General features: G+C 36.5%; 4 protein-coding genes and 1 long non-coding RNA gene across 5 annotated transcripts; 2 read left to right on the forward strand and 3 right to left on the reverse strand.

Moving 5' to 3' along the window:
• Positions 1-1,659: 1,659 nt before the first annotated feature.
• On the reverse strand, positions 1,660-3,492 carry LOC106169930 (UDP-glucuronosyltransferase 2B10-like). Its single transcript, XM_013549600.2, has one exon. It carries the CDS (start codon positions 3,450-3,452, stop codon positions 1,857-1,859), a length of 1,596 nt encoding a protein of 531 aa, XP_013405054.2. The 5' UTR covers positions 3,453-3,492; the 3' UTR covers positions 1,660-1,856.
• Positions 3,493-5,097: 1,605 nt separating this feature from the next.
• On the reverse strand, positions 5,098-7,544 carry LOC106167439 (uncharacterized). Its single transcript, XR_015333241.1, has 4 exons — positions 6,756-7,544; positions 6,305-6,392; positions 5,776-5,879; positions 5,098-5,593 (listed from the first exon to the last, which is right to left on the reverse strand). It is a non-coding gene; the product is annotated as an uncharacterized LOC106167439 (long non-coding RNA).
• A 1,071-nt stretch (positions 7,545-8,615) lies between these two features.
• On the forward strand, positions 8,616-10,076 carry LOC106169931 (UDP-glucuronosyltransferase 2B10). Its single transcript, XM_013549601.2, has one exon. It carries the CDS (start codon positions 8,616-8,618, stop codon positions 10,074-10,076), a length of 1,461 nt encoding a protein of 486 aa, XP_013405055.2.
• Positions 10,077-12,664: 2,588 nt separating this feature from the next.
• LOC106169932 (UDP-glucuronosyltransferase 2B10) lies at positions 12,665-14,116 on the forward strand. The gene has a single exon (XM_013549602.3). The coding sequence runs from the start codon at positions 12,665-12,667 to the stop codon at positions 14,114-14,116; it is 1,452 nt and encodes a 483-aa protein (XP_013405056.3).
• Positions 14,117-14,951: 835 nt separating this feature from the next.
• LOC106169961 (methylcrotonoyl-CoA carboxylase beta chain, mitochondrial) lies at positions 14,952-23,786 on the reverse strand. Its single transcript, XM_013549642.2, has 16 exons — positions 23,597-23,786; positions 23,399-23,465; positions 21,983-22,067; positions 21,574-21,675; positions 21,230-21,357; positions 20,851-20,963; positions 20,516-20,629; positions 19,541-19,605; positions 19,093-19,192; positions 18,716-18,811; positions 18,210-18,359; positions 17,910-17,976; positions 17,435-17,591; positions 17,088-17,202; positions 16,343-16,428; positions 14,952-16,148 (listed from the first exon to the last, which is right to left on the reverse strand). Exons 1-16 carry the CDS (start codon positions 23,774-23,776, stop codon positions 16,031-16,033), a joined length of 1,743 nt encoding a protein of 580 aa, XP_013405096.2. The 5' UTR covers positions 23,777-23,786; the 3' UTR covers positions 14,952-16,030.
• Positions 23,787-23,926: the final 140 nt, after the last annotated feature.

The following is a 23,926-nucleotide window of genomic DNA, read 5'->3' on the forward strand; positions in this document are numbered from 1 at the left end:
GTTGTCTTTTTTAGATTAGATTAGCGTTGATTTCCGATTCAGGTTCCTACTGGATCCTCTTTTTTCTTCAATAATTATCCCAGAATTTTTTCTGACTCACCCAACTTTAGACATTTCACCTAACAAGCCCTTCCTGGTTGCACCTATTTCTTGTTTCTGATGGTTAGATCGGCGTCCTGTAACACGACCATGTTTTCGAACCATATTTCTCTCGGCAACTGTAGACAAGACGGCCTGCGATGACGCTAAATAGCATCCTAGAGCGCTTCCCTGACACTTGGTCCGGCGTCCATTGAGTCATTAGGGCTTACTTGATTGCCTGTCAACTATTCTGGCAATATATGCTACCGGTAACTCCTTGAAGTTACTAACAGGTGGTGAGATTGATACAAATATAAGATTTCTGACATCCAAATGCATGCAAACGAGCTCATTTCAATGGGCAATAGAGGACCCATCTTTGCGATCGTCAGTCACCCTGAGCTTCAGAGATAACTTGACACTAACCTCTTCACTATAGCCTATCTTCATCGTGTCAAGTTACCTCTGACCACATCTAATAGCCCCCGCCGCCCGCCAATCAAATTTAAAGCCCGCACTCAATGACTCATTGAACGATCTAGCCAATGAACGCGAACGAGTCAAAGCGCGCTTTGTTCAAATCCGGACCAATCAAAGATCAAAGGCTGAATATCAGGGACTTGCCGTAACCTGTGGGCAGCACGCAAAATACATCATCCCTCAGTAGATAATGATGCAGGGCCTCAAACTGATCTGGTTTCAATTCCGATATACTCATATTTTGCAAAGAATCAAGAGATAACTTAACACATTAATTTACGTAGTCACTCGTAGGAGACGCCATGCTTTCTTTGTGTACGGTTATGCACTCGGAACTACTCGGATGTCTCCGCACTCGACAATAACTTTGTTGTTAGTATGGAGCTTGCGGAATCAGCCGAGGACTGCCGATTGACGGTCAACCAATCAGCGTTTTCACCAAACTTTGGTGAAAAATTTTGAAACATGGATTCGATTGGCTTATATAAACTAGGTCAAACTATTTTCGTCAGAGGTAACTTGACACGATGAAGATAGGCTATAGTGAAGAGGTTAGTGGCAAGTTATCTCTGAAGCTCAGGGTGTCGTCAGTACGATAACAGGTAAAGCTGTCAACAATTTAATTTGCTATTTTGGACAATTGACCTCTCTGAAAGTTTTTTTCTCGTTTTCATTGCTTTCAAGATTATACCATCAATACTTGGCTCAGGACAAGTTGGACCGGCGTGTATAAGTTTATCTTGTTACAACTTACATGTATGGCCTTTCGAAACAACTTTAAACTACATGTATTGAAGGAAACGTATAGAAACATCAATATATGTGCCTCATATGGAGTACAAAGCAGATTCTCTAAATCAATTTTAATTAAAAAATATTATAAAATGCGCGAAAATATATTTAAGCCCTCTGCATGGGTTGCTACGTTATTAAAGAATAGGGTGCCAACTTGCCCCAACCGTTGCAGTTTGCTCCACCTCGGGACAAATTGGCCAACCTGACATTGCTGGCATTCAGTAGATGGTAAAATTATGCAAAATAAACTAATGACTGCATTTGTATTTAAAGCTGATGCAATTATTTAAAGCTGAGACATAAAAGCATATCAGAAATCTTTATTTTAATTAGTAAAGGCTTAGAGAGACGTTGTGGCAATATAAAACCTATAGATACATAAAATTTCCAGTAATTTTTATTTTGAAAACAGAATCGCCTCTGCTTCATGTGTAAAATTTGCATAATCAAGATGTTGCTTTTGCCCTTCATTTTTTCTTTTCGAGACTCTAGTGATAAACTCACGCCTTTTTGGATTTTTTACTAAAGAATACAAATCTAAGTACTTTCCAAACAATGACTAAAGGCAAAAAGCAAGCTAAATAATATAAACAACTTGCTGCAGCTTTGTAAGCAATGACATCCATTAGATAATACTGATACCAGTTCAGACCGTAAGCAGCCTGAGAGTGAAAGTGAAGAGTTCCATTGTATCGTATAACATACTTAATCCAATACAACAGTTCCTCCTGTCCCGACATTGGGGTGTCTTGTAGAAGTTTGGACATCTTAATCGCGTTCTCTTTATACGATTTGTCACTTAGGACCTTGAGAATAGTACTTTCTAATTCTTCTTCGTTCAGGGTGCCAAAGCTTATAATTTCACCCATTTTCGCACGCTCCTTCAATTTCCTTGCGTGATGGTGTTGATCCCAAAGAAGTGGAATTGCAACCACAGGAACTGCATGGTACAGCGTCTCCCACGTGCTGCTTACTCCACAGTGGGTGATGAACAGTTTGGTGTTAGGGTGGGCAAGAAGGTCATTCTGTGGCAGCCATTCTACCAGGTGTGTGTTCCTTCCCAAAGACTTAGGAGGAACACCTCGGTAACGCCAGATAACAGTCTGTGAGAGCTTGGAAAATACTCTGGCAAAATTCTCCGCCTTTTCAATACTGAACGTCGGCACAAGTGTTCCAAAACTCATTACAATGACTCCATTAGTGGCAGCAGTTACAATATTGTGGAATTCTTTCGGCAACGGCTTAGGCGGTGTCCAAAGAAGTCCAGAAATTGGTATTACGTGGGGCATGACAGGTCGCGGGTAGTCAAACGCAAAGTTGACGTTGGCGGCAATCATTAGAGACACTCGTTCATATGAGTGCTTAGCATGTGGCCAGTTGTTGTTTGGAAGATGCTTTGCTTTCATTTTTTCAATATGAGCTATTCTATCACTGCTCCATTGTTCCATATCCAGCATCATGTCGGTATTTTGCACTCTTTCCCAAAATGTCATGTTATCGGAGAAGTCACTGAGCATGTATGGCGTATAAGAATAAATTGTTGGCTGCTTGAATACAAACCAAACTTCGTAAAACCCAAAATTTGAATAAGCAATGGAAGGAATGCGAAGATATTCATTCAAAATAGGACCGGAGCCAACGTTGCCAAAGTCAAAGAATAACAGATCAAACTTTTCTTCTTTCAGTCTATTCAAGATGTCTTTGCTACCAAGAAGAACATCAGAGAGGGTGTAGTCTAAGTTATCCATTTCTCTAATGAATGGCAACGCATCTTTTTCGATGTAATAAAGCGTCCTATTCAAGTCCATTTCTCCTCCCTTATTGATCTGCAGTTCAGGCATTTCGTACCTGATTAGGTTGACGCCATCTATATTCCTTTTAGGTGCATAGTGGTGAGAGACCAACATGGTGACGTGGAAGTCGTGGTCCCTCAACATGACAGCAATCTTTTCCAAATTCATGGTCCTCGAATTGTAAACATTCGTATAAGGAAAGATCAATATCTTCTTTTTGCCAACGCTGTTGCATGTTTGAGGTACATTCAATAGTAGAAAAACAAACCAAAGAACAGCAAAATCAGTCGAGAGAAAAGACATTTTAAATCTACAGTCACGGTTGCCCACTGTTAAGTGGTTACTTTGCTTGTCTCACTTACAGCTGTACGGGTGCAGGTGTAAGGTTAATCACCGATAAAGATAAGGTTTGCATGAGACATGTGAAACTCTTTGTACACGTACACGTCGATGACCGATGGCGCAAGGCAATTGTTAAGAAGCAAAAGCAAGACAAACTGTATTTATTGGAAAGTTCTTTTTAAAAAGTTCACTAGCCGTTATTTTATTTACTTATCTATTTTTTATGGTGCTATGTGCAGATAAATAAATATCTTTTGTTTAATACACGATCATTTCTCTGCTGATATGTCCAACTGGGTCCATCCCAGCAAACAAAGCGTTATTATAACGTTACCATAATGCTTATTTATTTGCCGGGATCAGACCAACTGGACTACTGTGCGCTTGGGACAGGACGCGAAGTAGGTTTGAACAAGGTCCAAAGTAGATTAAGTGTGTGTCCATGATAAGACCAGTCAGAGGGTGGCAAGGTGGGGGTCAACAGATTTCAACCTAATTCATAATATAGTTGCACACATAGGAGATATTCACACTGAAGGCAACAATCCCAAAAGAAATCATTGGATATAATTATAATATATCAGCTTCGGTCAATAAAGTCACTTCATAAGCAAATATGTCAAAACTGATGACTTTTTAAAATAAATTGATAATTTACCTATTTAAACCAGCCATTTGCCATTGAGAATATGTTACTTAATTTCAGATTAACCCACAAACTAACGAGCCACGCCCATTTTTATAACCCCACCCCCCAAACTCACTTTTCTACCAAGCAGTGTTCAAGCATTCATATCTCTCTTTTAGCAGGGTTGACAGCCATAAAATTGTATAGGGATCCTGAGCATATATTGGTCTCATCATACAAAATTTTAAAAGTGTGTTAAACACAACAGAAGATATTGAACAAGTGCCTCAAACTTTAGCAATTTTAGCAGAAAACCAAACGACCGAAATCAAGATATCAGTACATTTTGGGATAATAACTTCCAATGATCAAATTTAATCAAAGACTCACAGCCAGGAATTCAAACAATGCTTTGATAAAGGCAAATCTATCCAATTTTTATAAATACAAGATGGCTGCCATCAATTCTGTCCCAAAATACAGTTACCGTAATTCCTCAAAATAATCAAGAGGCCCAATTTTGCAGGTTTTTTTATTTTGAGATCTGTAATACAGGATTGCTCAGATAATATTATTTTCAAACAGAACCATACAACTTCTGAATAAATTTAAATTATTAGTGACAAGTTATTCAACCCCCCCCCCCCCCCCCCACACACACACACACATTTAATGAGTTATTACTGTGCATATCCAATGTCATCAGCATTGTGTATAATATTATACCTTATTTTCAGGGAGCAAGAGAGAAAAATAAAAAAAATCACAAAGCATTTTTCTAAAGGCAAAAGGGAATGACTGTCTCATTTTATCAGTTTTCTCAAGTGCAACACTAATTAATCGGCTTGAAATGATTCATATTGCATTTTTCCACCATTCTTTTTCCCTTCAAATGATTCATAGGTTTTGTAAATACATGTGATATCTTGAAATCTATATTCTTTTTCTATAAAGAAAATTAAAACATAGTCAGCAACATACAATGACAGGAGGAGTGCTTTATTTTCATATTATCAACTGGACAGTAAAAGAACAAAGCAGTAACTTTTCACAGGAGTGAAATCAAGTTATGAATCTCCAAGGTTCCAATATCACGGTCATCTTTTCCATATACTGAACACAACAGTGATGGGTAGTGTTCCAGAGATTTTTATCTTATAGCTGATTGATCCCCAAGTTTCTTCTTCTGGTTGAGAGATCTAGTGTCTCCTTAGACAGTAATGATAATTCAGCAATCTTAGAATAAGTGTGGTAACTTGAAGCAACATGCCACTATAGTTTAGTGTGACTGAACTGTCAGTTGTCAATATTTGTCAATCCAATGGTGCCAATCCTCCTTTCCTACAAAACTGATTGAGATTGCCAAGCCTAAGATGCACATTTGTTATGGGGGATTGTCCCAAGGTGGCTGTAAGTCCAATAAAGGTTCGCCAGGATATCCACTACTGCGTCTACCTGAAGATGGCAGGACAGGCTGTCAAAAGAAAATGTATTAAACATATTTTAAACTTATGTTAATTGCTGTATAAAAACAATGACTAAATAATATACTGATCAAACATATTGCATAAGTAAAAACAATGATTGAAAATGAAATCAAATATGCATGATGTAGCTACCAGAATTTCATGATAGAAAGACATAGTTGGTACTCACATCTGAATCTGATGAATTTGCCTGTGCAATTTTAGGTGACTCTTCTATTATTATCTGTAAGATTGTCCAGGTCAAGGTTCACATCCAGGCCTAGGATGTAAAATCTGAAAAATAAACATAACATCAATAAATGTTTTACAACAACAGAGACTTACTTTGTTCAAAATAGAAACTATCGTAGCAGGATCAATCTATCTCAGCGGAGTATCACACTCAGGCTCAGTCGTTGTAATCAGCTTAATTGTCTGGCACGCCCCCTTGCAAAGCAACATGAACAACATAATGGACCGCAAAGTTTTCCTGATTTTACTAAAGTACTTTTAGTTGTAGAAGTGCTCTGTGTAATATGTAAGTCTTGAAAATTGAAGCACAGTGTGTTACAAAGTCACATAAAGCTAAGTCGTTAACTTCAACTTCATTGTAAACACACATAAATCTGCATATGAAACTAAAATATAAAAATCTGGCACAAGTAACATCCCCTAAAATTCCAAAACTTGAAACTGAATGTGTGTTACTTAGTACATACCTTTGATTCTGGGTGAGAAATTTCTAATGAAGCTGTCTACAAGCTGTCTCTTAACTGTTTGTGTTATGATAACACACGTAGCAAAGCCCTAGAATTTAATGAACAAATATACTTTATAAGTTAGATACACAGTTTATTCTTTTCTGCAGACATATTTACCATGAAATAGACATCAAGTAAAATTCTATGAATTGAAATATACCAGTACATCTTTTAATTCTGCTTAATATTCTTTATATTACTTAAAAATATTCAAACTTATAATTTAAACTGGTTTGAGTTTTTAGTGTATCTGATTCTAGTATATGTATGCCACCACTGGCCAACAACAGGGTAGGTTATTACTACATAGAATACAGTACCTGAAATAGTGACAGAACCGACTTTGTCTGTTTATATATATATATATATATATATATATATATATATATATATATATATGATCACTTACCTTACAACAAACATCCAGAGCTAAATCGATGAGCTGGATATATTGAGGAACCCAAGCCTGACAACAGTCTGAAGTGGTTCAACAAAAAAATGAACATTCTAAGGACGACCAGCTGCTATGGTCATTTCTTGTGATATTCTGGTGCACACCAATCCTTCTGAGATGTACCACAGCATCTCTAGTGCGTGTTCTTCATAAAATTAAGAAAGCATTATGTTTTAACACTGTAAAGACGATGTGCTTTGCTCCACAGTTGCTCCGGTGATAATCCTAGTACCCGCCATGTTGAAAATAGGTCACAGAGTTAGCATTGTTATTTTACATTTAGTTTCTACAACATAAACAAATTAAAAAATGTATTTTTGCTTCATAAGTTTGTCTGCAGGGCAAACATGATTATTTTAAGGGCTTTTCACAAACCTATACATGGTTTTGACTTATTAATTTAGTTGAAGAAACAGATTAGCATTTCAGTAGTATAAAAATATTCGTTTTTAGGCCCTTTTTAAAATTGTTATAGTTCTAATTTTACAAGGTTTAACACAGATTTTATTTCACAAAATTTATTTTTCAACCCTTTTCTATCAGCACATACCAAAATTATATGGATACAACCTGCAAAAAAGAAGAAGTGTGCATTTAAAGAAGGGGAGGGGGTCAAGCATACAGAAAACATGCCTTATTAGAATCAACCTTGTGTGGTCATGACAGTGCCCTTTCGAAAAATCTGTACTGGGTTTTAAAGGTCTTTCCTTAACCCATCATATGGCTTACCTAAATAATTCCTTATGATGTACAAGATTTTTTTAAATATTTTTTTTCAAGAGCTAAAAAATGCTAAATTTTGGCAAAATTGCGGATAAAAGACCTTCCCCCATATCTCTAAAACCAATGATCCAAAATAAGAAAGCCAGTGGCTCACAATATCTTTTATGTTGATGGTTTACCAAACCAAAAATTATTAAAATCTGCTGACCCCCACATTGCCGCCTTCTGACCGATCTGTCTGACTTTCTCATGGACGCGCTCTTAATAGTAGTTTATTAAACCTAATTAGGTTCCCGTCATTACACTAAAGATTATAGCTTTCCACATGAAAGTCTTCGGGTTATTTCACAAAGAGCGTGCTTTCTAAAATTCAGGGGCGTAATCAGACCTTTTAAAATTGTACGCTCAGATTTTCAAAATTCCCAGGTACAGCCAAATGTACAGAAGAAGGGCACATTATATGTGCCAAATATCACAGCTAAGTTTTCACCAGTAATAAATTGTTAAAGTCGTAATAAAGCGATTTAGTTAAGTTCAAGTATATTATTTCACCCAGAACCAAGGCTTTTTTAAGGATTGGGGATACAGGCCGTCCAAAATTGCCATCTGAAGACGTCCAACTTTTAAAAGTGCATTGAGCGTGGTGGTGGTGGTGGTGGTGGGGGGGGGGGGGGGGGGGGGGGGGGGGGGGGGGGGGGTTTGTAAAAATTAAATGAAAAAAATATTTTTAAAATTTCAAATTTCAAAGGGGAAGGGGACTGCTACATGTAGTTTAATTAGCATGGGAAAAAGGTACCTGCTGTGAACAAGCGATTCCCTTCTGACATGTGCCCCTTATCTTTATCTATATAGGCTCTCCAATACCACGTATCAAAACACATGCATGTAGCCGTCTCAGCAAACTCCACAAAAGGAAAAATACCCCATCAGAATAACCGTCTAACAAGGTACTGTGGGTGTGCGGTATTTTTAAACATGTCCTTTTTTCGTTTAGGTTTGATATTTCTGTTGATGTATGTTGCTCATACTTGTAGTGCTGGCAAACAGAAGATACTGATTTTTCCTTTTTCAAATATCTATAACTCGAGGACCATGAATTTAGAGAAGATCGCTGTCATGTTGAGGGACCACGACTTTCACGTCACCATGTTGGTCTCTCACCACTATTCACCTAAAAGGAATATAGATGGCGTCAACTTGATCAGGTACAAAATGCCTCAACTACAAATTAATAAGGGGGGAGAATTGGACCTGAACAGTTCACTTCATTACATCGAGAAAGATGTGGTGCCATTTCTTAGGCAAATAGATGAGATGGACTTTACACTCTGCGAGGTTCTTCTTAGCAGCAAAGACATATTGAATAGACTGAAAGAAGAAAAGTTTGATCTGTTGTTCTTTGACTTTGGCAATGTTGGCTCAGGTCCTATTTTGAATGAATATCTTGGCATTCCTTCCATCGCTTATTCTAATTTTGGATTTATGGAAACTTGGACTATATTCAAACAGCCCACGTTTAATTCTTATACGCCTGGTATATACAGCTCCTTCTCTGATAAAATGACATTTTGGGAAAGAGTGCAAAATACAGACATGATACTTGACATTGAAAGTTGGGCCAGCGATAGAATAGATCATATTGAAAAAATGAAGGCCAAGTACCTGCCCAACAACAACTGGCCACATGCTAAGCACTCATATGAACGAGTGTCTCTGATGATTGCCGCCAACGTCAATTTTGCGTTTGACTTCCCGCGACCTGTCATGCCTCACGTGATACCCATCTCTGGACTTCTTTGGACACCGCCTAAGACGTTGCCGAAAGAATTCATCAATATTGTAACATCTGCCACTAATGGAGTTATTGTGATGAGTTTTGGGACACTTGTGCCGACTTTCAGTATTGAAAAGGCGGAGATTTTGGCCAGAGTGTTTTCCAAGCTCTCACAGACTGTCATCTGGCGTTACCAAGGTGCTTCTCCTAAGTCTTTGGGAAGGAACACACACCTGGTAGAATGGCTGCCACAGAATGATCTTCTTGCCCATCCTAACATCAAACTGTTCATCACCCACTGTGGAGTAAGCAGCACATGGGAGACCCTCTACCATGCAGTTCCTGTGGTTGCAATTCCACTTCTTTGGGACCAACACCAACACGCAAGGAAATTGAAGGAACGTGCGAGAATGGGTGAAATTATAAGCTTCGGTACCCTAAATGAAGAAGAATTAGAAAGTACTATTCTCAAGGTCTTAAGTGACAAATCGTATAAAGAGAACGCGGTTAAGATGTCTAAACTTCTACAAGACGCCCCAATGTCGGGACAGGAGGAACTGTTGTATTGGATTAAGTATGTAATAAGACACAATGGAACTCTTCACTTTCACTCTCATGCTGCTTACAATCTGAACTGGTATCAGTATTACCTATTGGATGTCATTGCTTACAAAACTGCAGCGAGATGTTTGTATTATTTCGTTTACCTTCTTCCAGTAGTAATTCTTTGGAAAGTACTTAAAGTTCTGTTCATTCGTGAAAAACCTAAACACGCCTGACTTCATTATTGCGCCCTTGAAAAGTAAAAGATTTAGAGGCCAAAACGTCATTTAAAATGATGAATCATTTAGTCTGCACATCACTGTTAGCCCATTACCTGTATCAGAACGGGGCAGTTGAAATTGTTAGTTTCATTTGAGAGAGACTGAGCTAATAAATTATTAACATAATTAGTAAATAGATTGAAAATGAAGAAGAATGAAGATGTTGATAATACGTTAGCAATTAAACATCGGTGGATTTTCATTTATTCATTTGTCGTGTCAGTTAGTGCACAGAATTTAAACATTTCTTAAAATGAAGCCAACGAAGACCAAGAAAATTACTAGAATAACCGAAGACATATTAGGGTAACCGTCAAATTTGAAATGTTACATGATACATTCAAGCACCTCTGTCATTGCCATACAATTTGTGATATTTTTTAACAAAAGAAGAACGATCAAGATAAAACTTTGACAAAAAAAAAAAAAAAAGAAAAAACAATGATAGAGCAAATTTTTTATCTGTATTCCGCCATTCCAAGGTGAGCAGCTGGTGGAGAACTGCAAATCAAGTAGACACCTTTCTATTCATTCTGCTATCTTTGCGATGACTCCACATTTTAGTAGGTACAAGTTTGTGCCCTGGCGGAGTGATAAGTTTATTATAAAGTCATGAAACTATCTACCGATGTCAATAACCATGTGCCCTTTAAAGAGGATGACACTTATACGATATGCCAAGTTGCAAAACGCGGTTAAGATGTCTAAACTTCTACAAGACACCCCAATGTCGGGACAGGAAGAACTGTTGTATTGGATTAAGTATGTTATACGACACAATGGAACTCTTCACTTTCACTCTCAGGCTGCTTACGGTCTGAACTGGTATCAGTATTATCTATTGGATGTCATTGCTTACAAAGCTGTAGTGAGTTGTTTGTATTATTTTGTTTTTCTTCTTACCGCAGTTATTCTTTGGAGTGTGCTTAAATTTGTGTTCATTCGTGAAAAACCCAAAAATGCGTAATTTCATAATTGCACAGTTAGTACTTTAGTTTGGATTAAAAAGACAAATCGACTTGAAAACAAACAGCCAAAACTATGGCCATTATGAAATCAACTTTGAATAATGTACGAAAAGTAATTATATCCTTTAATTATGAATATTCAAAGTCTGTACTTAGTGGAATATATAGTTGGGCATTGCCTGTCACACATTGTCTTACTCGTATTTCTAATTTGCTGCAAACCACTACGGTGTCTAATTTAGTTGTCAGAATGAAAAGAACTGTGAATTTTCATTAGTTTTAATAACATAGTCAGCAAGATATAGATATCTTCATATTTTTGTTCGTCATAAACCAGCTACATGCACCGTGCTTATGCAACCTACTGATTTGTGTCCTAACTCGGTCAATCACGGTCAGTAAAGATAAGGTTTGTACTTTAAGGGCTCATTCCCCATTGAAACTATGGGTCTAGGTAGATCAATCCAGCTCCGCGAGGACTCTCGCACAAATACAATTAGTTTAAGAGATTAACATGTCTCCTCCTGTTTCTAACGTACTCGTGTGATCACCAGCTTTTCTGTTTTCTGCTCAACGCCGGAAGGAGGCGTGTTAGTCTGTTAAACTGATTGCATTCAACGAGATTCCCCACAGAATTGGATCGAACTACGTAGACCAATAGTTTCAATGGGAATGAGCCCTAAGACAGGGACGCATGCTCTTCCTTGATAAATACGTGTCACAAGGCAACATACACAGCCAAGCAAACTGAACTGATTGGAAAGAGTTGAGAAAAAAATTTTCGGAATAATGCATCTTCATTATTTATTTTAAGTGTATGTAGTTTAACAAATATGTTCTGAAAACGAACATACATCAGGCCAGTATCCGGGGGGAGGGGGGGGAGGGGGGGTCGAAAGAACCGCCCCTTTTGCTGGGAAAAGGTCCACTCTGGGTAAAATTTGATCTAGGTACATGAAGTTTTTATGGGAAAATATCCACTTTTTCAGAAAAAGAAACCCCCTTTTGAAATTGCTGGCTACGGGCCTGTACATGAAGCCACCTGTGCCCATCAGGTCAACTGGACTCCTGTATGACTTGGATTGGCCGGGAACTAAGTTTGAAATAGGTCCAATATACCCCATAAGTTAAAAGTCGTTTACAAAACCTAATAAGGTTTCCCGACAATTACATAGGTTTCCTGTCTACATGATGAACTAACATGCTAGTGCAAACTCTGAGATCATTTCATGAAACATAAGCTTTCTAAAGTGAGCGTGTGAAAAAATACCTGTAATTGAACGCGCGATTCATTCATGAAATGGGTACCTTATCGTTATCTTTATTTACTGCCAAACATCAAGAATCAAAGTGCAGAATCGTATTGACGCACTACGAGAGGCAAAAAACCCTTCTGACGACCGTCCAACGGGGCACTGTGACTGTGCGGTATTCTTAAACATGTTCTTTTCCAGAGCAGGTTTGACTGTACTTTGTTTGGTATTTCTACTGGTGTTTGTGCCGCACACTTGTAGAATCGCTGGAAAAAATAAGATATTGATCTTTCCTTATACGAATGTTTACAATTCGAGGACCATGAATTTGGAGAAGATCGCTGTCATGTTGAAGGACCACGACTTCCACGTCACCATGTTGGTCTCTCACCACTATGCACCTAAAAGGAATATAGATGGCGTCAACCTAATCAGGTATAAAATACCTGAACTGCAGATGAATAAGGGGGGAGAATTCGACTTGGACAGATCACTACGTTACATCGAGAAAGACGTGATACCATTGCTAAGGCAAGTAGATGAGATGGATTTCGCAGTGTGTGAACATCTTCTCAGTAGCAATGGCATTTTGGACAAACTGAGAGACGAAAAGTTTGATCTGTTATTTTTCGACTTTGTTAATGTATGCTCGGGTCCAATTATATATGAATCATTTGGTATCCCATCCATTATGTATTCCAATTTTGGGTTTATGGAAACTTGGACTTTATTCAAGCAGCCAACGTTTTACTCTTATACACCGGGTATATACAGTTCCTTCTCCGATAACATGACATTTTGGGATAGAGTGCAAAACACTGATATGCTACTGGACTTGGAAAAGTGGGCCAGTGATAGAATAGACCATATTGAAAGAATGAAGGCCAAGTACCTGCCAAACAACAACTGGCCACACGCTAAGCACTCGTTTGAACGAGTATCTTTAATTATTGCCGCAAATGTTAATTTTGCTCTAGACTACCCGCGACCTGTCATGCCCCACGTGATACCAATTTCTGGACTTCTTTGGACCCCGGCTAAGCCTTTGCCCAAAGAATATGAAAATATTGTATCTGCTGCCCCTAATGGAGTCATCTTGGTAAGTTTTGGGACACTTGTGCCCACGTTCAGTATTGAAAAGGCGGAGATTTTGGCCAGAGTGTTTTCCAAACTTTCACAGACAGTAATCTGGCGCTACCAAGGTGTTCCTCCCAAATCTGTGGGTAATAACACACATTTAGTAGAATGGCTGCCTCAAAATGACCTTCTTGCCCATCCTAACACCAAACTGTTCATCACCCACTGTGGAGTAAGCAGCACGTGGGAGACACTGTACCATGCTGTCCCCGTGGTTGCAATTCCACTTCTTTGGGATCAACACCACCATGCAAGGAAATTGAAGGAGCGCGCGAAAATAAGTGAAACTGTAAACTTTGGTACCCTAAACGAGGAAGAATTAGAAAGCACTATTCTCAAGGTCGTAAGTGATAAATCGTATAAAGAGAACGCGATTAAGATGTCTAAACTTCTACAAGACACCCCAATGTCGGGACAGGAGGAACTGTTGTATGGGATTAAGTATGTAATACAACACAATGGAACTCTTCACTTTCACTCTCATGCTGCTTACGGTCTGAACTGGTATCAGTATTATCTATTGGATGTCATTGCATACAAAGCTGCAGCGAGTTGTTTATATTATTTAACTTGGCTTTTGCCTTTAGTCATTGTTTGGAAAGTATTTAGATTTGTGTTGATTCGTGAAAAACCTTAAAATGTCTGATTGCATTTTTGCACTCTTGAGAAGTGAATTGATTAGACATAAGGCGTTATTTTGATAAATTTATTGAAAAACTCATTATCAGTACACGGGTATTTATACCATTGTTTGCTGACAACTTATTCACAGTATGGCTCAAATTTCATAACTGTTTACTTAAATATAGTAAGTATGGGACTGAAACATTAGCTACGTCTTCCTTGTTATTACATGGTCGCAATATTTTAATTGAACTATTTTAGTAAGTAGATTTTGGTTTAGACGAATTTTCAGGCTTAAGTTATTTTGCGCCACAGACCCAATGCAGTTAGTATTTTTCGCACAGCATGTGTTATTTCTTCCACGAGGTCAAAGTGTCCTTCACCTTTTCTTGCACTCTTTATCATTATGGGACAGTTTATCTGTTAGTTTCCCCAGATAGGAACCCAGAACAAAAATAAATTTGTTGAAGATTACTATGTAAAAATGAAATTTTCTTGAAATTTACAAAGGAAAAGAATCTTTAATTGTAAACTAAATTCTTAACATAGACACTTTCTGAAGATCCCATGCAAATAACTCCCCCCAGAACCGCCCTCGTTGAAATAACACAGGTAATAAAAAATTATGGTAACAAGCTCATATATATGTGAATTTCATCTCACAGTAGCACCAAGGATGTTGCTATACATACACAGTATCACAATAGACTGTGGGACTGTGCTGTGCACATGTGATAGTTCCACTGATTCAGGATATAAAATCCACGGGAACTATTACCAGAGATCACTCCAAGTCTGTCTTCAGTACCTTTTTATTTAATTTTCTTAGAACAAATTGCAAACCCAAGGCAAATGTGCAATTTCTTTTAATTATTATTTTTTTTTTTACAGTGCTTCATGAAGTCAATACTATACAATACTGTTTCTGAAATTGTTCGACATTTGATCAGATGAAGAAAATTTCCCTTTCCTTACAGCTTACAGTAACAATTTACATGCATGATATTCAAACTAAATATTTTAATAACCATCAGCTTAATTACAAAAACATACATTGTAACTGAATGGATATTTACAAGGATATAATTTGACAGGCCTCTCCCATAATGACTAGGTTTATTACTATATGGTTCTGAATTTTCACTTCCATAACTTTGAAACTATTTTCCAACTGACACAGAATCTAAAATGTGATATGTGTTTATCAGTTAACTTTTCTATTTGTAATCCAGAGACGTTTCAGAGGCGTTAAATATTTGAAAAAAAAAAGTTCTTAGTTTCTTGGAAATATAAAATGATCCTTGGCACCAATTTAATAGTACCACCATTTTTCAAATTGATTTGGTGATAATCTCATTTTATAATGACACACTGTAGAGAGACTGGTATCCAATCTTAAATCGAGGTAGACTTTGAAAAATCCAAGTGGAGCTGGCATGGCAAAAACTTGAAACTCTAAACCACAAAGTAAATTGTTGCACAAATTTTATCAAAATTGCCAGTCCACTTTCACTACTGCTTCATTTTGGACTGGAAATGGATACATTTTTTGTCATGACTGGTAAAGGCAGTGAATATTCTCATTTTTACAACTATGATTTTAAAATGAGATATCAGTACTATCTATCTAAAAAAAACATTATTTCATGTTCTAAAAGTCCACATTCTGCTTTTGTCACATCAGAAACACTATGTGTAAAACTTGATTTCTCTCTGTGCCCAAATTTCAATAAATACAGGTACAAAATGCTGTCTGTTATTTCTCACCATTTTTCCCTCTCGCTTCAACACTCATTATTCCCCTTTGGAGTATTAAAAACTTGTCAATCTTTCTCATTTTGCTTTCATTATCTGGCAAGATATCAAATGCTGTCTTTTTCTCCCTCCATGCTTCCTGGTGTCAATCATATCATCATGTTTCAGTTCCTTACATTCTAAACACTCCAAATTTAGTTTGGACTTGCTCGGCATTCAGAGCAGCACTTATACTAAGCCCTAGGACGTTTCTGGTGTCCACTGGGTCTATCACACCATCATCCCATAACCTAAAGCAGGATCAAATAATCATGGTTACCATCAAACATTTTTGAAGGAATTTAATAATTATTAAGGTGCAATTTTTGATTGCCAGTCTCTTAAAATATAAAACTTTAAAATTTGGAATTGAAAAAGTTTATAGGTACCAACTGAATTCCAATCCTTTGACCATAAACAATGATACAGCAGTGAAGAGCATTACCTTGCACTGGAGTAATATGGGCTTCCTTCCTTTTCATACTTCTTTAATATTGGTTCTTTTATAGCCTGTTCTTCTTCTGCAGTGAACTGAAGCAACATGATCAGAGATTTATCAAAAAGTCAACACAAACAGAAAAATTGTATTCAAATAAGTCTATTTATGTATGATTATGCTTCTCACATAAACAATTAAGATTGTAAACAATTACATCAGCCTTACATAAAGTGAGAAAAATATATGTATATTCTTTTATGAAAAGCATTCAATGTATGTAAACAACATTTTCACAAGACTTAAACCAAGTTAAGACAAAATATCTCCCAAAAAATATAATCATCCACTGAGTCTGCAAAAGTTTAAGAAATAAATGACGCTCAGAGAACCAAGAAATTATTTATTTACAAACCAAAACAATGTTTTTTTTATATCTCTGGAAAGAAACAAAATGATAATCAGCCCTGTGCTTTTATATATACCTATTCACAAAACACTCTCACACAATTTTTCTTTTTCTATTAAACAAAAATACGTACATAGAGATCTTTTCATGTGATTGAAGTACACAATAAAAATGCACACAGCTTAAGAGCTGATTAGCCTTAAAACCAATACAAACTGAAACCATCAGGCAATCAGATCACTCAGAGGGACCTATCACACATCATTTCAAATACCATCTGGTGACATCAGTTGGACCATATGGGTTTTAAGCTGAAACTGGTCTATGCATGATCCCCAAACTTACCTCTTTTCCTTCTCTTAACCTCTGCTCCCTGGCAATCTGTGACAGGACACCTGCTGCCTGCTCCCCTCCCATCACTGAGATTCTAGCATTGGGCCACATGTACAAAAATCTGGGCCTGGAATATGTATAAAAAAAATAATGTGAAGAAATTGTTTTAAAAAAATGACAAAAAGACAGTTGTTGCAGTATGAAACTTACAGTACTGAAATTAAGAGCAAATCCCATTCATGAGAAACTGTAGTTATTTGCAAAAATGTAACACTTTTTTTTCTCTAGATAAGAAATTTTTTACTTCTAATAACACTACTTGAAAAACAAGTTATTTCATTCTCTATCATTTAACCTACCCATAAGCCCTCCCACACATCCCATAATTCCCTGCACCATAGGAACCTCCTACAATCACAGTGAACTTTGGCACGTTTGCACAGGATACTGCTGTTACCATTTTAGCTCCATTTTTGGCAATGCCTCCTGCCTCTGCCTCTTTACCAATCATAAAACCTGGAATATTTTAATAAAAAATCAGCACAAAATTGAATTCTTGCAACTGTACGAACTCTTTCATAAGACAGCGCATAGCAATTATCTTTCCTTAGATTTTTTAGAACCGCTGACTGTGAATGAAAAAGCATGAACAGCATACCTGTTATTTTAAAAGAAATATTGCCTACATAAGTATGCTCTTTTCATATAAGAATGTTTTTATTAAAAAATAAAAAGTTTTCAAGTAATATCTAAGGCAAAGCTTCAGCAGCAAAATTTCTTTTGATTTTGAAAAATGTCTTTGACTTTGTTATGTAAAAACAAAGAGCAGATAACCTGTAATGTTTTGAAGAAATATCAAAGGTATTCCCCGCTGGCAGCATAACTCTATGAAATGTGTTCCCTAAAACATATTACATACATGGTAAATATTAGTAACTTCACGCCATCCATATCTTTACTTAAATTTCATTTCTATTATTTCTCAGACACTCTACCAAACAGAATTCAGAGTAATTCTTATATTACATTTTATTTTTTTATTTAGTCAAAAAGCTTTCATCATAAATTACCAAAAGCAATATTACACTTTGATAATATTTCAGTTTCATTGAAAAAGGTAGAACATTGAAGTACCTTTAAGGCAGACTCTGAGAAAAGAACCCCATTGTTTCCTAAAATGCCCACAGGATAGCCCCAGAGCCTGGCAAAGCCACAGACTAAAGTATCTCCATACATTTCCTTGAACTCATCAAACCTGCTGCCATCAACAATCCTAGCTATTACCTGGAGGAACAAAACAATTGAGAATTTTCTTCACTACTGTTTATTAGAATATTTGTATACCTATATTTTTCATGCTTTTGCAAATCATATATATATATATATATATATATATATATATATATATATATATATATAAAGTACAAGAGATATGTTGGATTAGAATGACACAACATGAAATCATGAAATTCTCTGAAAGAACATATCGGCATGTGACTGTATCTTAGAAATCATGTTAAATGATGACCTATATAAATTTCAGATTAATACCAATTGATCAGTAATGTTAATATTCCGTTCAATTAATATCATCTTAGGCATTCTCTTACATTCTCAGTTGGCAGACACACACCACTTACTTCTCTAATATCATATGTTTTCTTTAGATTATCTCCAACAATGCCATAAATCTCATTTGCGGAGTGAACAGGAGCTTCTGGTTCCTCCATAGTTACCTGAGAGAGAGTGGTAAGAGTCATCAAATAACCACTGGAAATGACACTGCCATACTCTCATGCTTCAAGAGTCAAGTTAAAGATATAATGAAAAATATTCCTGTGGCACTATGTTGTAATTCCAACTTTAAATGAGTTCAGGAAATTCTTTAATTATTTAGTTCTGTGCTTAGACTCCACCCCCTGATTACCAGCATTTTAAAGTTATAACAACAATGACAAAAGCAGTACATGTTAAATACTGTTTACTCACGTATTGGAAGTAAAAGAAAATACTATACCTGAGGCCTTTTTGTATAATTCAGGTTTTTAATCACTCTCCTGGCTCTGTGAAGAGCATGCAGGTCATCTACTGCATAGTGGTCTGTGACACCAGACTTCCTACAATATAGCAGAGTTCATATTTTAGCATATAAGTTTATTTATCCAACATTTTAATATGTAATTAAATTGACAAAGTGACAAACAGTTCCCTCTTAAAATAAAATTTAAGTGAGGCTAGGAAATAGATAACTTTTGCTTTAAAATATCTTTTTGCTTCAAAAATTTCATCAAGTCTTCATTTATCTAGCAAAAAATATAAGAATATTTCATATACACAAGCATTATTATTATTCAGTAAGAATTGTGTAACATTTTTTTTACATAATAATATTAACCCGACCTAATATAATCACAGATGTTTTGCAGACACATTCCTGTCATAACACCTGCAATAACTTAGCTTACCTGCAGTGAAGATCTGCCCCACCCAGATCTTCTGCAGACACTTGTTCCCCTGTTGCTGCTCTGACCTAATGAAACAACATTACACATAAGAACTGGAAAATGGCCCAAAAGCACAGACCCAGGCCAAGGAAATTGACAATACAAAGTATCAGGGGACCCTCATCTACACTATGAACAAGGCAGCAAAGCTGTCAAATGTACAGACAAAAAGCAGACAATAACAATGCACAAAATAGGCTACTGTCAATTCTGATGCAAAAGTACATTATGATTAACTGCAAATTCAACATCAAATTTGAATTATGCTCAACAGGTAATACCAATGTAAGTAAAATGTGTAACAAGCATAAGGCTTCAGGCCCATGGGAGTTCAAGTTCACTCTTTGAAAATGCCAGAATGAGAAAAATGAAAATTTCACAGAAAACTGCATAAATTCAATAATAAATGACCTAATGAAACAACATTACATATCAGAACTGGAAAATGGCCCGAAAGCACAGACCCAGGCCAAGGAAATAGACAATACAAAGTATTAGGAACCCAGATTCTTTCCTTGCTGTCTGTCCTGACAGTTTGTTCAAATCTTGAGAAGATCTTTTTGAGATAGCTCGTCTATTAACGAGTAGACAATGCCATTGAAAATACAACCCCCTTCATAATGAAAAATCACAAACTGATTCCAAAATTAAGGATAATTCCAAATGTGACCCTCGTGTAAATTGTAACTGCTTAGTACCTTTAGCTCTACTTTGATTGTAGAATCATATACAATATCAATAATACTGTACAATGAAACCATTTACAATAAGTCTAATATAACACTAAATTTGTAATTATGGTCCAATATATCAACATAAGATAGAATCTTTCTATTATAAGTAGCAATTCCTGATATACCCCCCCCAAAATATATTTTTCCTTCACCTCTGAACTCACATCTACACTATGGATCAGATTATAAACAGAGTACTTACTAGAGGTGGTCCTCCAAGAAATATAGTTCCTTGTTTACCAACAATAATACTTTCATCTGCCATTGCTGGCACATATGCACCGCCTGCAGTGCAGCTCCCCATCACCACGGCAACCTTAACAAAATAAAGGGAAAATCTTTAAAAAATAAAATTGTGCAGCCATTGTTAAGTCTCACAGAAAAACTGGAATGAGTTAGGTGTGACAAGTTTTGACATCCCTCACCTGAGACATAAACTTAGATACACTGGTTAATTGTAATGTAGTATGAAGTAGTATGATGTGTTAGTTGTGACAGTGCATCAAAGTGTGTTAGATGAGACACACACTACCTTACCTGAGCTATCCCCTGGGCAGACATATTAGCCTGGTTGTAAAATATTCTACCAAAGTGGTGTCTATCTGGAAAGACTTCATCCTGGCGAGGAAGGTTGGCACCCCCAGAGTCAACTGAATACCAAATACACCATGCAGCCACATTACCAAAAACATTTACTTGATATAACATTTACAATGATGTGGCAAAACACAGAGTGCATTCAAAAAGTAAACAACAAGAAGCTTAACCAATAGCCAACATAAAACTTTAACAAACTCTGGAGGTGGTTTTATTTCAAAAGTTGGTTTTAAGCTGCAGACCAACAATCTCAAGACAGCACAAACTTTTGTGCAGAAACTGAATGCACTGCTGGGAAAAATATATTTACTTTACTCACCTAAATAAATACATGGTAAGTGGTTTTGTTGAGCAATCTCTTGAGCCCTTATGTGTTTCTTCACAGTAATGGGATAGTAAGAACCGCCTTTTACCGTTGGATCATTGGCCACTATCATACATTCCACTCTGAAGATGTCAAAAAATATATATAATAATAATAAAATTGAAATTAATTGAGATTGTAAAACTGATAATAAATTAAACAGAAATGCATTAAATTCTATAACACAGAGCGACAGCCTTGAATTGTTCCCAATGAATGCAACAATTCTGAAGCAGTTAAAATATTTAGAAACTTAAAGAAAAATCAGTTGTGCACCAATAACATGATATGGCATTTACCCGGATACTCTGCCAATGCCTGTGATAATTCCCCCAGCAGGCACCTCTTCTTTACCATACAGGTTGTAACCAGCCAACTGAGACAGTTCAAGAAATGGAGACCTAGGGAAGAATTTGGATAAGAAAGTGGAATGCAATGAACTGTGTGTACTAAAATGAATTTTGAATATATTTGAATTATGAGACTGTATTGCTAATTACTAACACTCAACATCACCAAATCATTTGATGTACAAGTTGCTGTATCTCTCTCTCTCTCTCTCACACACACACACACACACACACACACACACACACACACACACACACACACACACACACACACACGGTCTCTAAACAACTGGAAGTTATTATCACTTATATAGATTGCTAGAGATTCTATAGATCATCTACATAGACAAAATTTTACCCTGGATCTAAAAGATTATTTATCCTGTCCCTGGGCAAAAGTTTTCCACGAGAAGTTTGCCTTTCTCTTGCCTTTTCTCCCCCTCCTAGAACAAATGAAGTGAACAACAAGATCAATAATAACATCATGTAAGAACATACATTCAACAGAATTTATAAGCAGTAATGTTCTCTTACAAGAGGGGCCACTGTGTCCAATCTGTCAAAACTATTAACCCATTACAGTGACGTCATATTTGCTCCGTAACACTAGTCCCGCGGTAATGCTGGAGGGAATGAACGACGGGGAATAGTAGCGGTAATATAGGTGAACAAAATAAAATAAAATAAAATTAACTTCATATCGCGATCAAGTACACCAAAGGGAAAAGGATATTTACAAGCTGAAGCTTCAACTGATCAGCAGGATCGACCAATATGAACTCAATACAGTCTAAAAACATGAAATCCTACCAAATGATACTTATCCAACATCGTGTTGTCAGAAGATAGTTCAGTTATCTTGTACTTCATTTTTCTTATTCATTGGGTAATAACAGTTATAGTTTGAGAGAGTTTAATGTGTAATCATAAGTTTAACCTTACACAGAAGCAACTTTTTTCATAAAGGATAGATATAAGGAGAAATTTGAGCTGATCATCAGGATAAACCCTTGTGGACTCAAGGAAGAATGTATGCCAGATTGTCTTATGACATGAAATATTGCTGTCAGTTATGACTTATCTCTACATCGTGAAGCTGTCAGATATTGTTTCAGCATTCTCGTACTTCATATTGGTTCATTAGAAAGTACATGTAACAAGACTGTTGTTTGAGAGAGTTTAATATTCACCATGAATGCAACCATTCATATAAGCAACATTATTAGCATTTTATTATTAGTTCAGTCATTCACAGAAGCATTTATTAGGCACTGCAAATATCCTCAAACCTCAGTTTAAGTGGGACTTAGAGAATGGGAATTTGCCATGGGACTATACACTTGATATCAATGGAGCAATAGAAACTATGTCAATGATGAAAAAGACTGCCCTTTGTATCAAAATAAAGCTGCATGGTGAGTTGTGTTGTAAATAAGTTTTCAAAATACATCTACAGACATGGCTTGTTCATGCGTAGCAGACGATTCTGGTCTCCTTCCAGTATAGCTGCCGTTTGTTTTGATGACGCAAGCTCTAATGGGTCAATAGATATGTATGGCACTTAATATATTATGCTTGTATCCTACTCAGAAACATTGTGTATATGTCAAATGTGAAAATAATGCACCATTTAGAGCTAAGTGAATGAGGGTTACCACTACCCAAGAAGTGAGAATATGTGAAATCAGAGCCAGGAGACTTAAAGTTAAGGTAAATGGCCTAGTTCTGGCTGTTCAAATAAGCTACAGGTAAAGGAACGGTTCTGTAACTGTACCTTGAGTAATTTTACCAACTGTAGTCTTGAGCTGTTGCACAAGCTGCTGCATTCGTTCATAATTCTCCTATAAAATGAAACAAAAATATTTATAATGCAGCAATATGAACTTTTTAACCAACTCACTATATTGCTTAAGTTCAAGATATGACGTTACTCCCTGCAAAATTTGTAGACATCTGAAAAAATTTTACCCACTTTGTATTCAGCATTTTCTGTATCTGGGCTGGTACCAATTGGTGCAACCTTGTCAAGATGGTAGCATCGTCTAGAGAGATGGATACCTTCTTTAAAAAGCAGCACCCTCAGGTTTCTCACAAAATTCATCTCGCTCCACAACAGGAAGTGGCATGTGGAGCAACAGATGCGCATGCGCATTAATGTAGTCAGAATTCATACTGTAGCTTCGTACCTACAATAAATTGTGATACATACTTTTTATATTCTACAAAATATACAATATATTTTACCAATCCAACTACATTTAACGTATTGATCGTTTTATACATGTATATTTATCAGATATCT

Source organism: Lingula anatina, chromosome 2, assembly GCF_051362555.1.
Source record: "Lingula anatina isolate TDL-2025a chromosome 2, LinAna3.0, whole genome shotgun sequence".
NCBI classification, from domain to species: Eukaryota; Metazoa; Brachiopoda; class Lingulata; order Lingulida; family Lingulidae; genus Lingula; species Lingula anatina.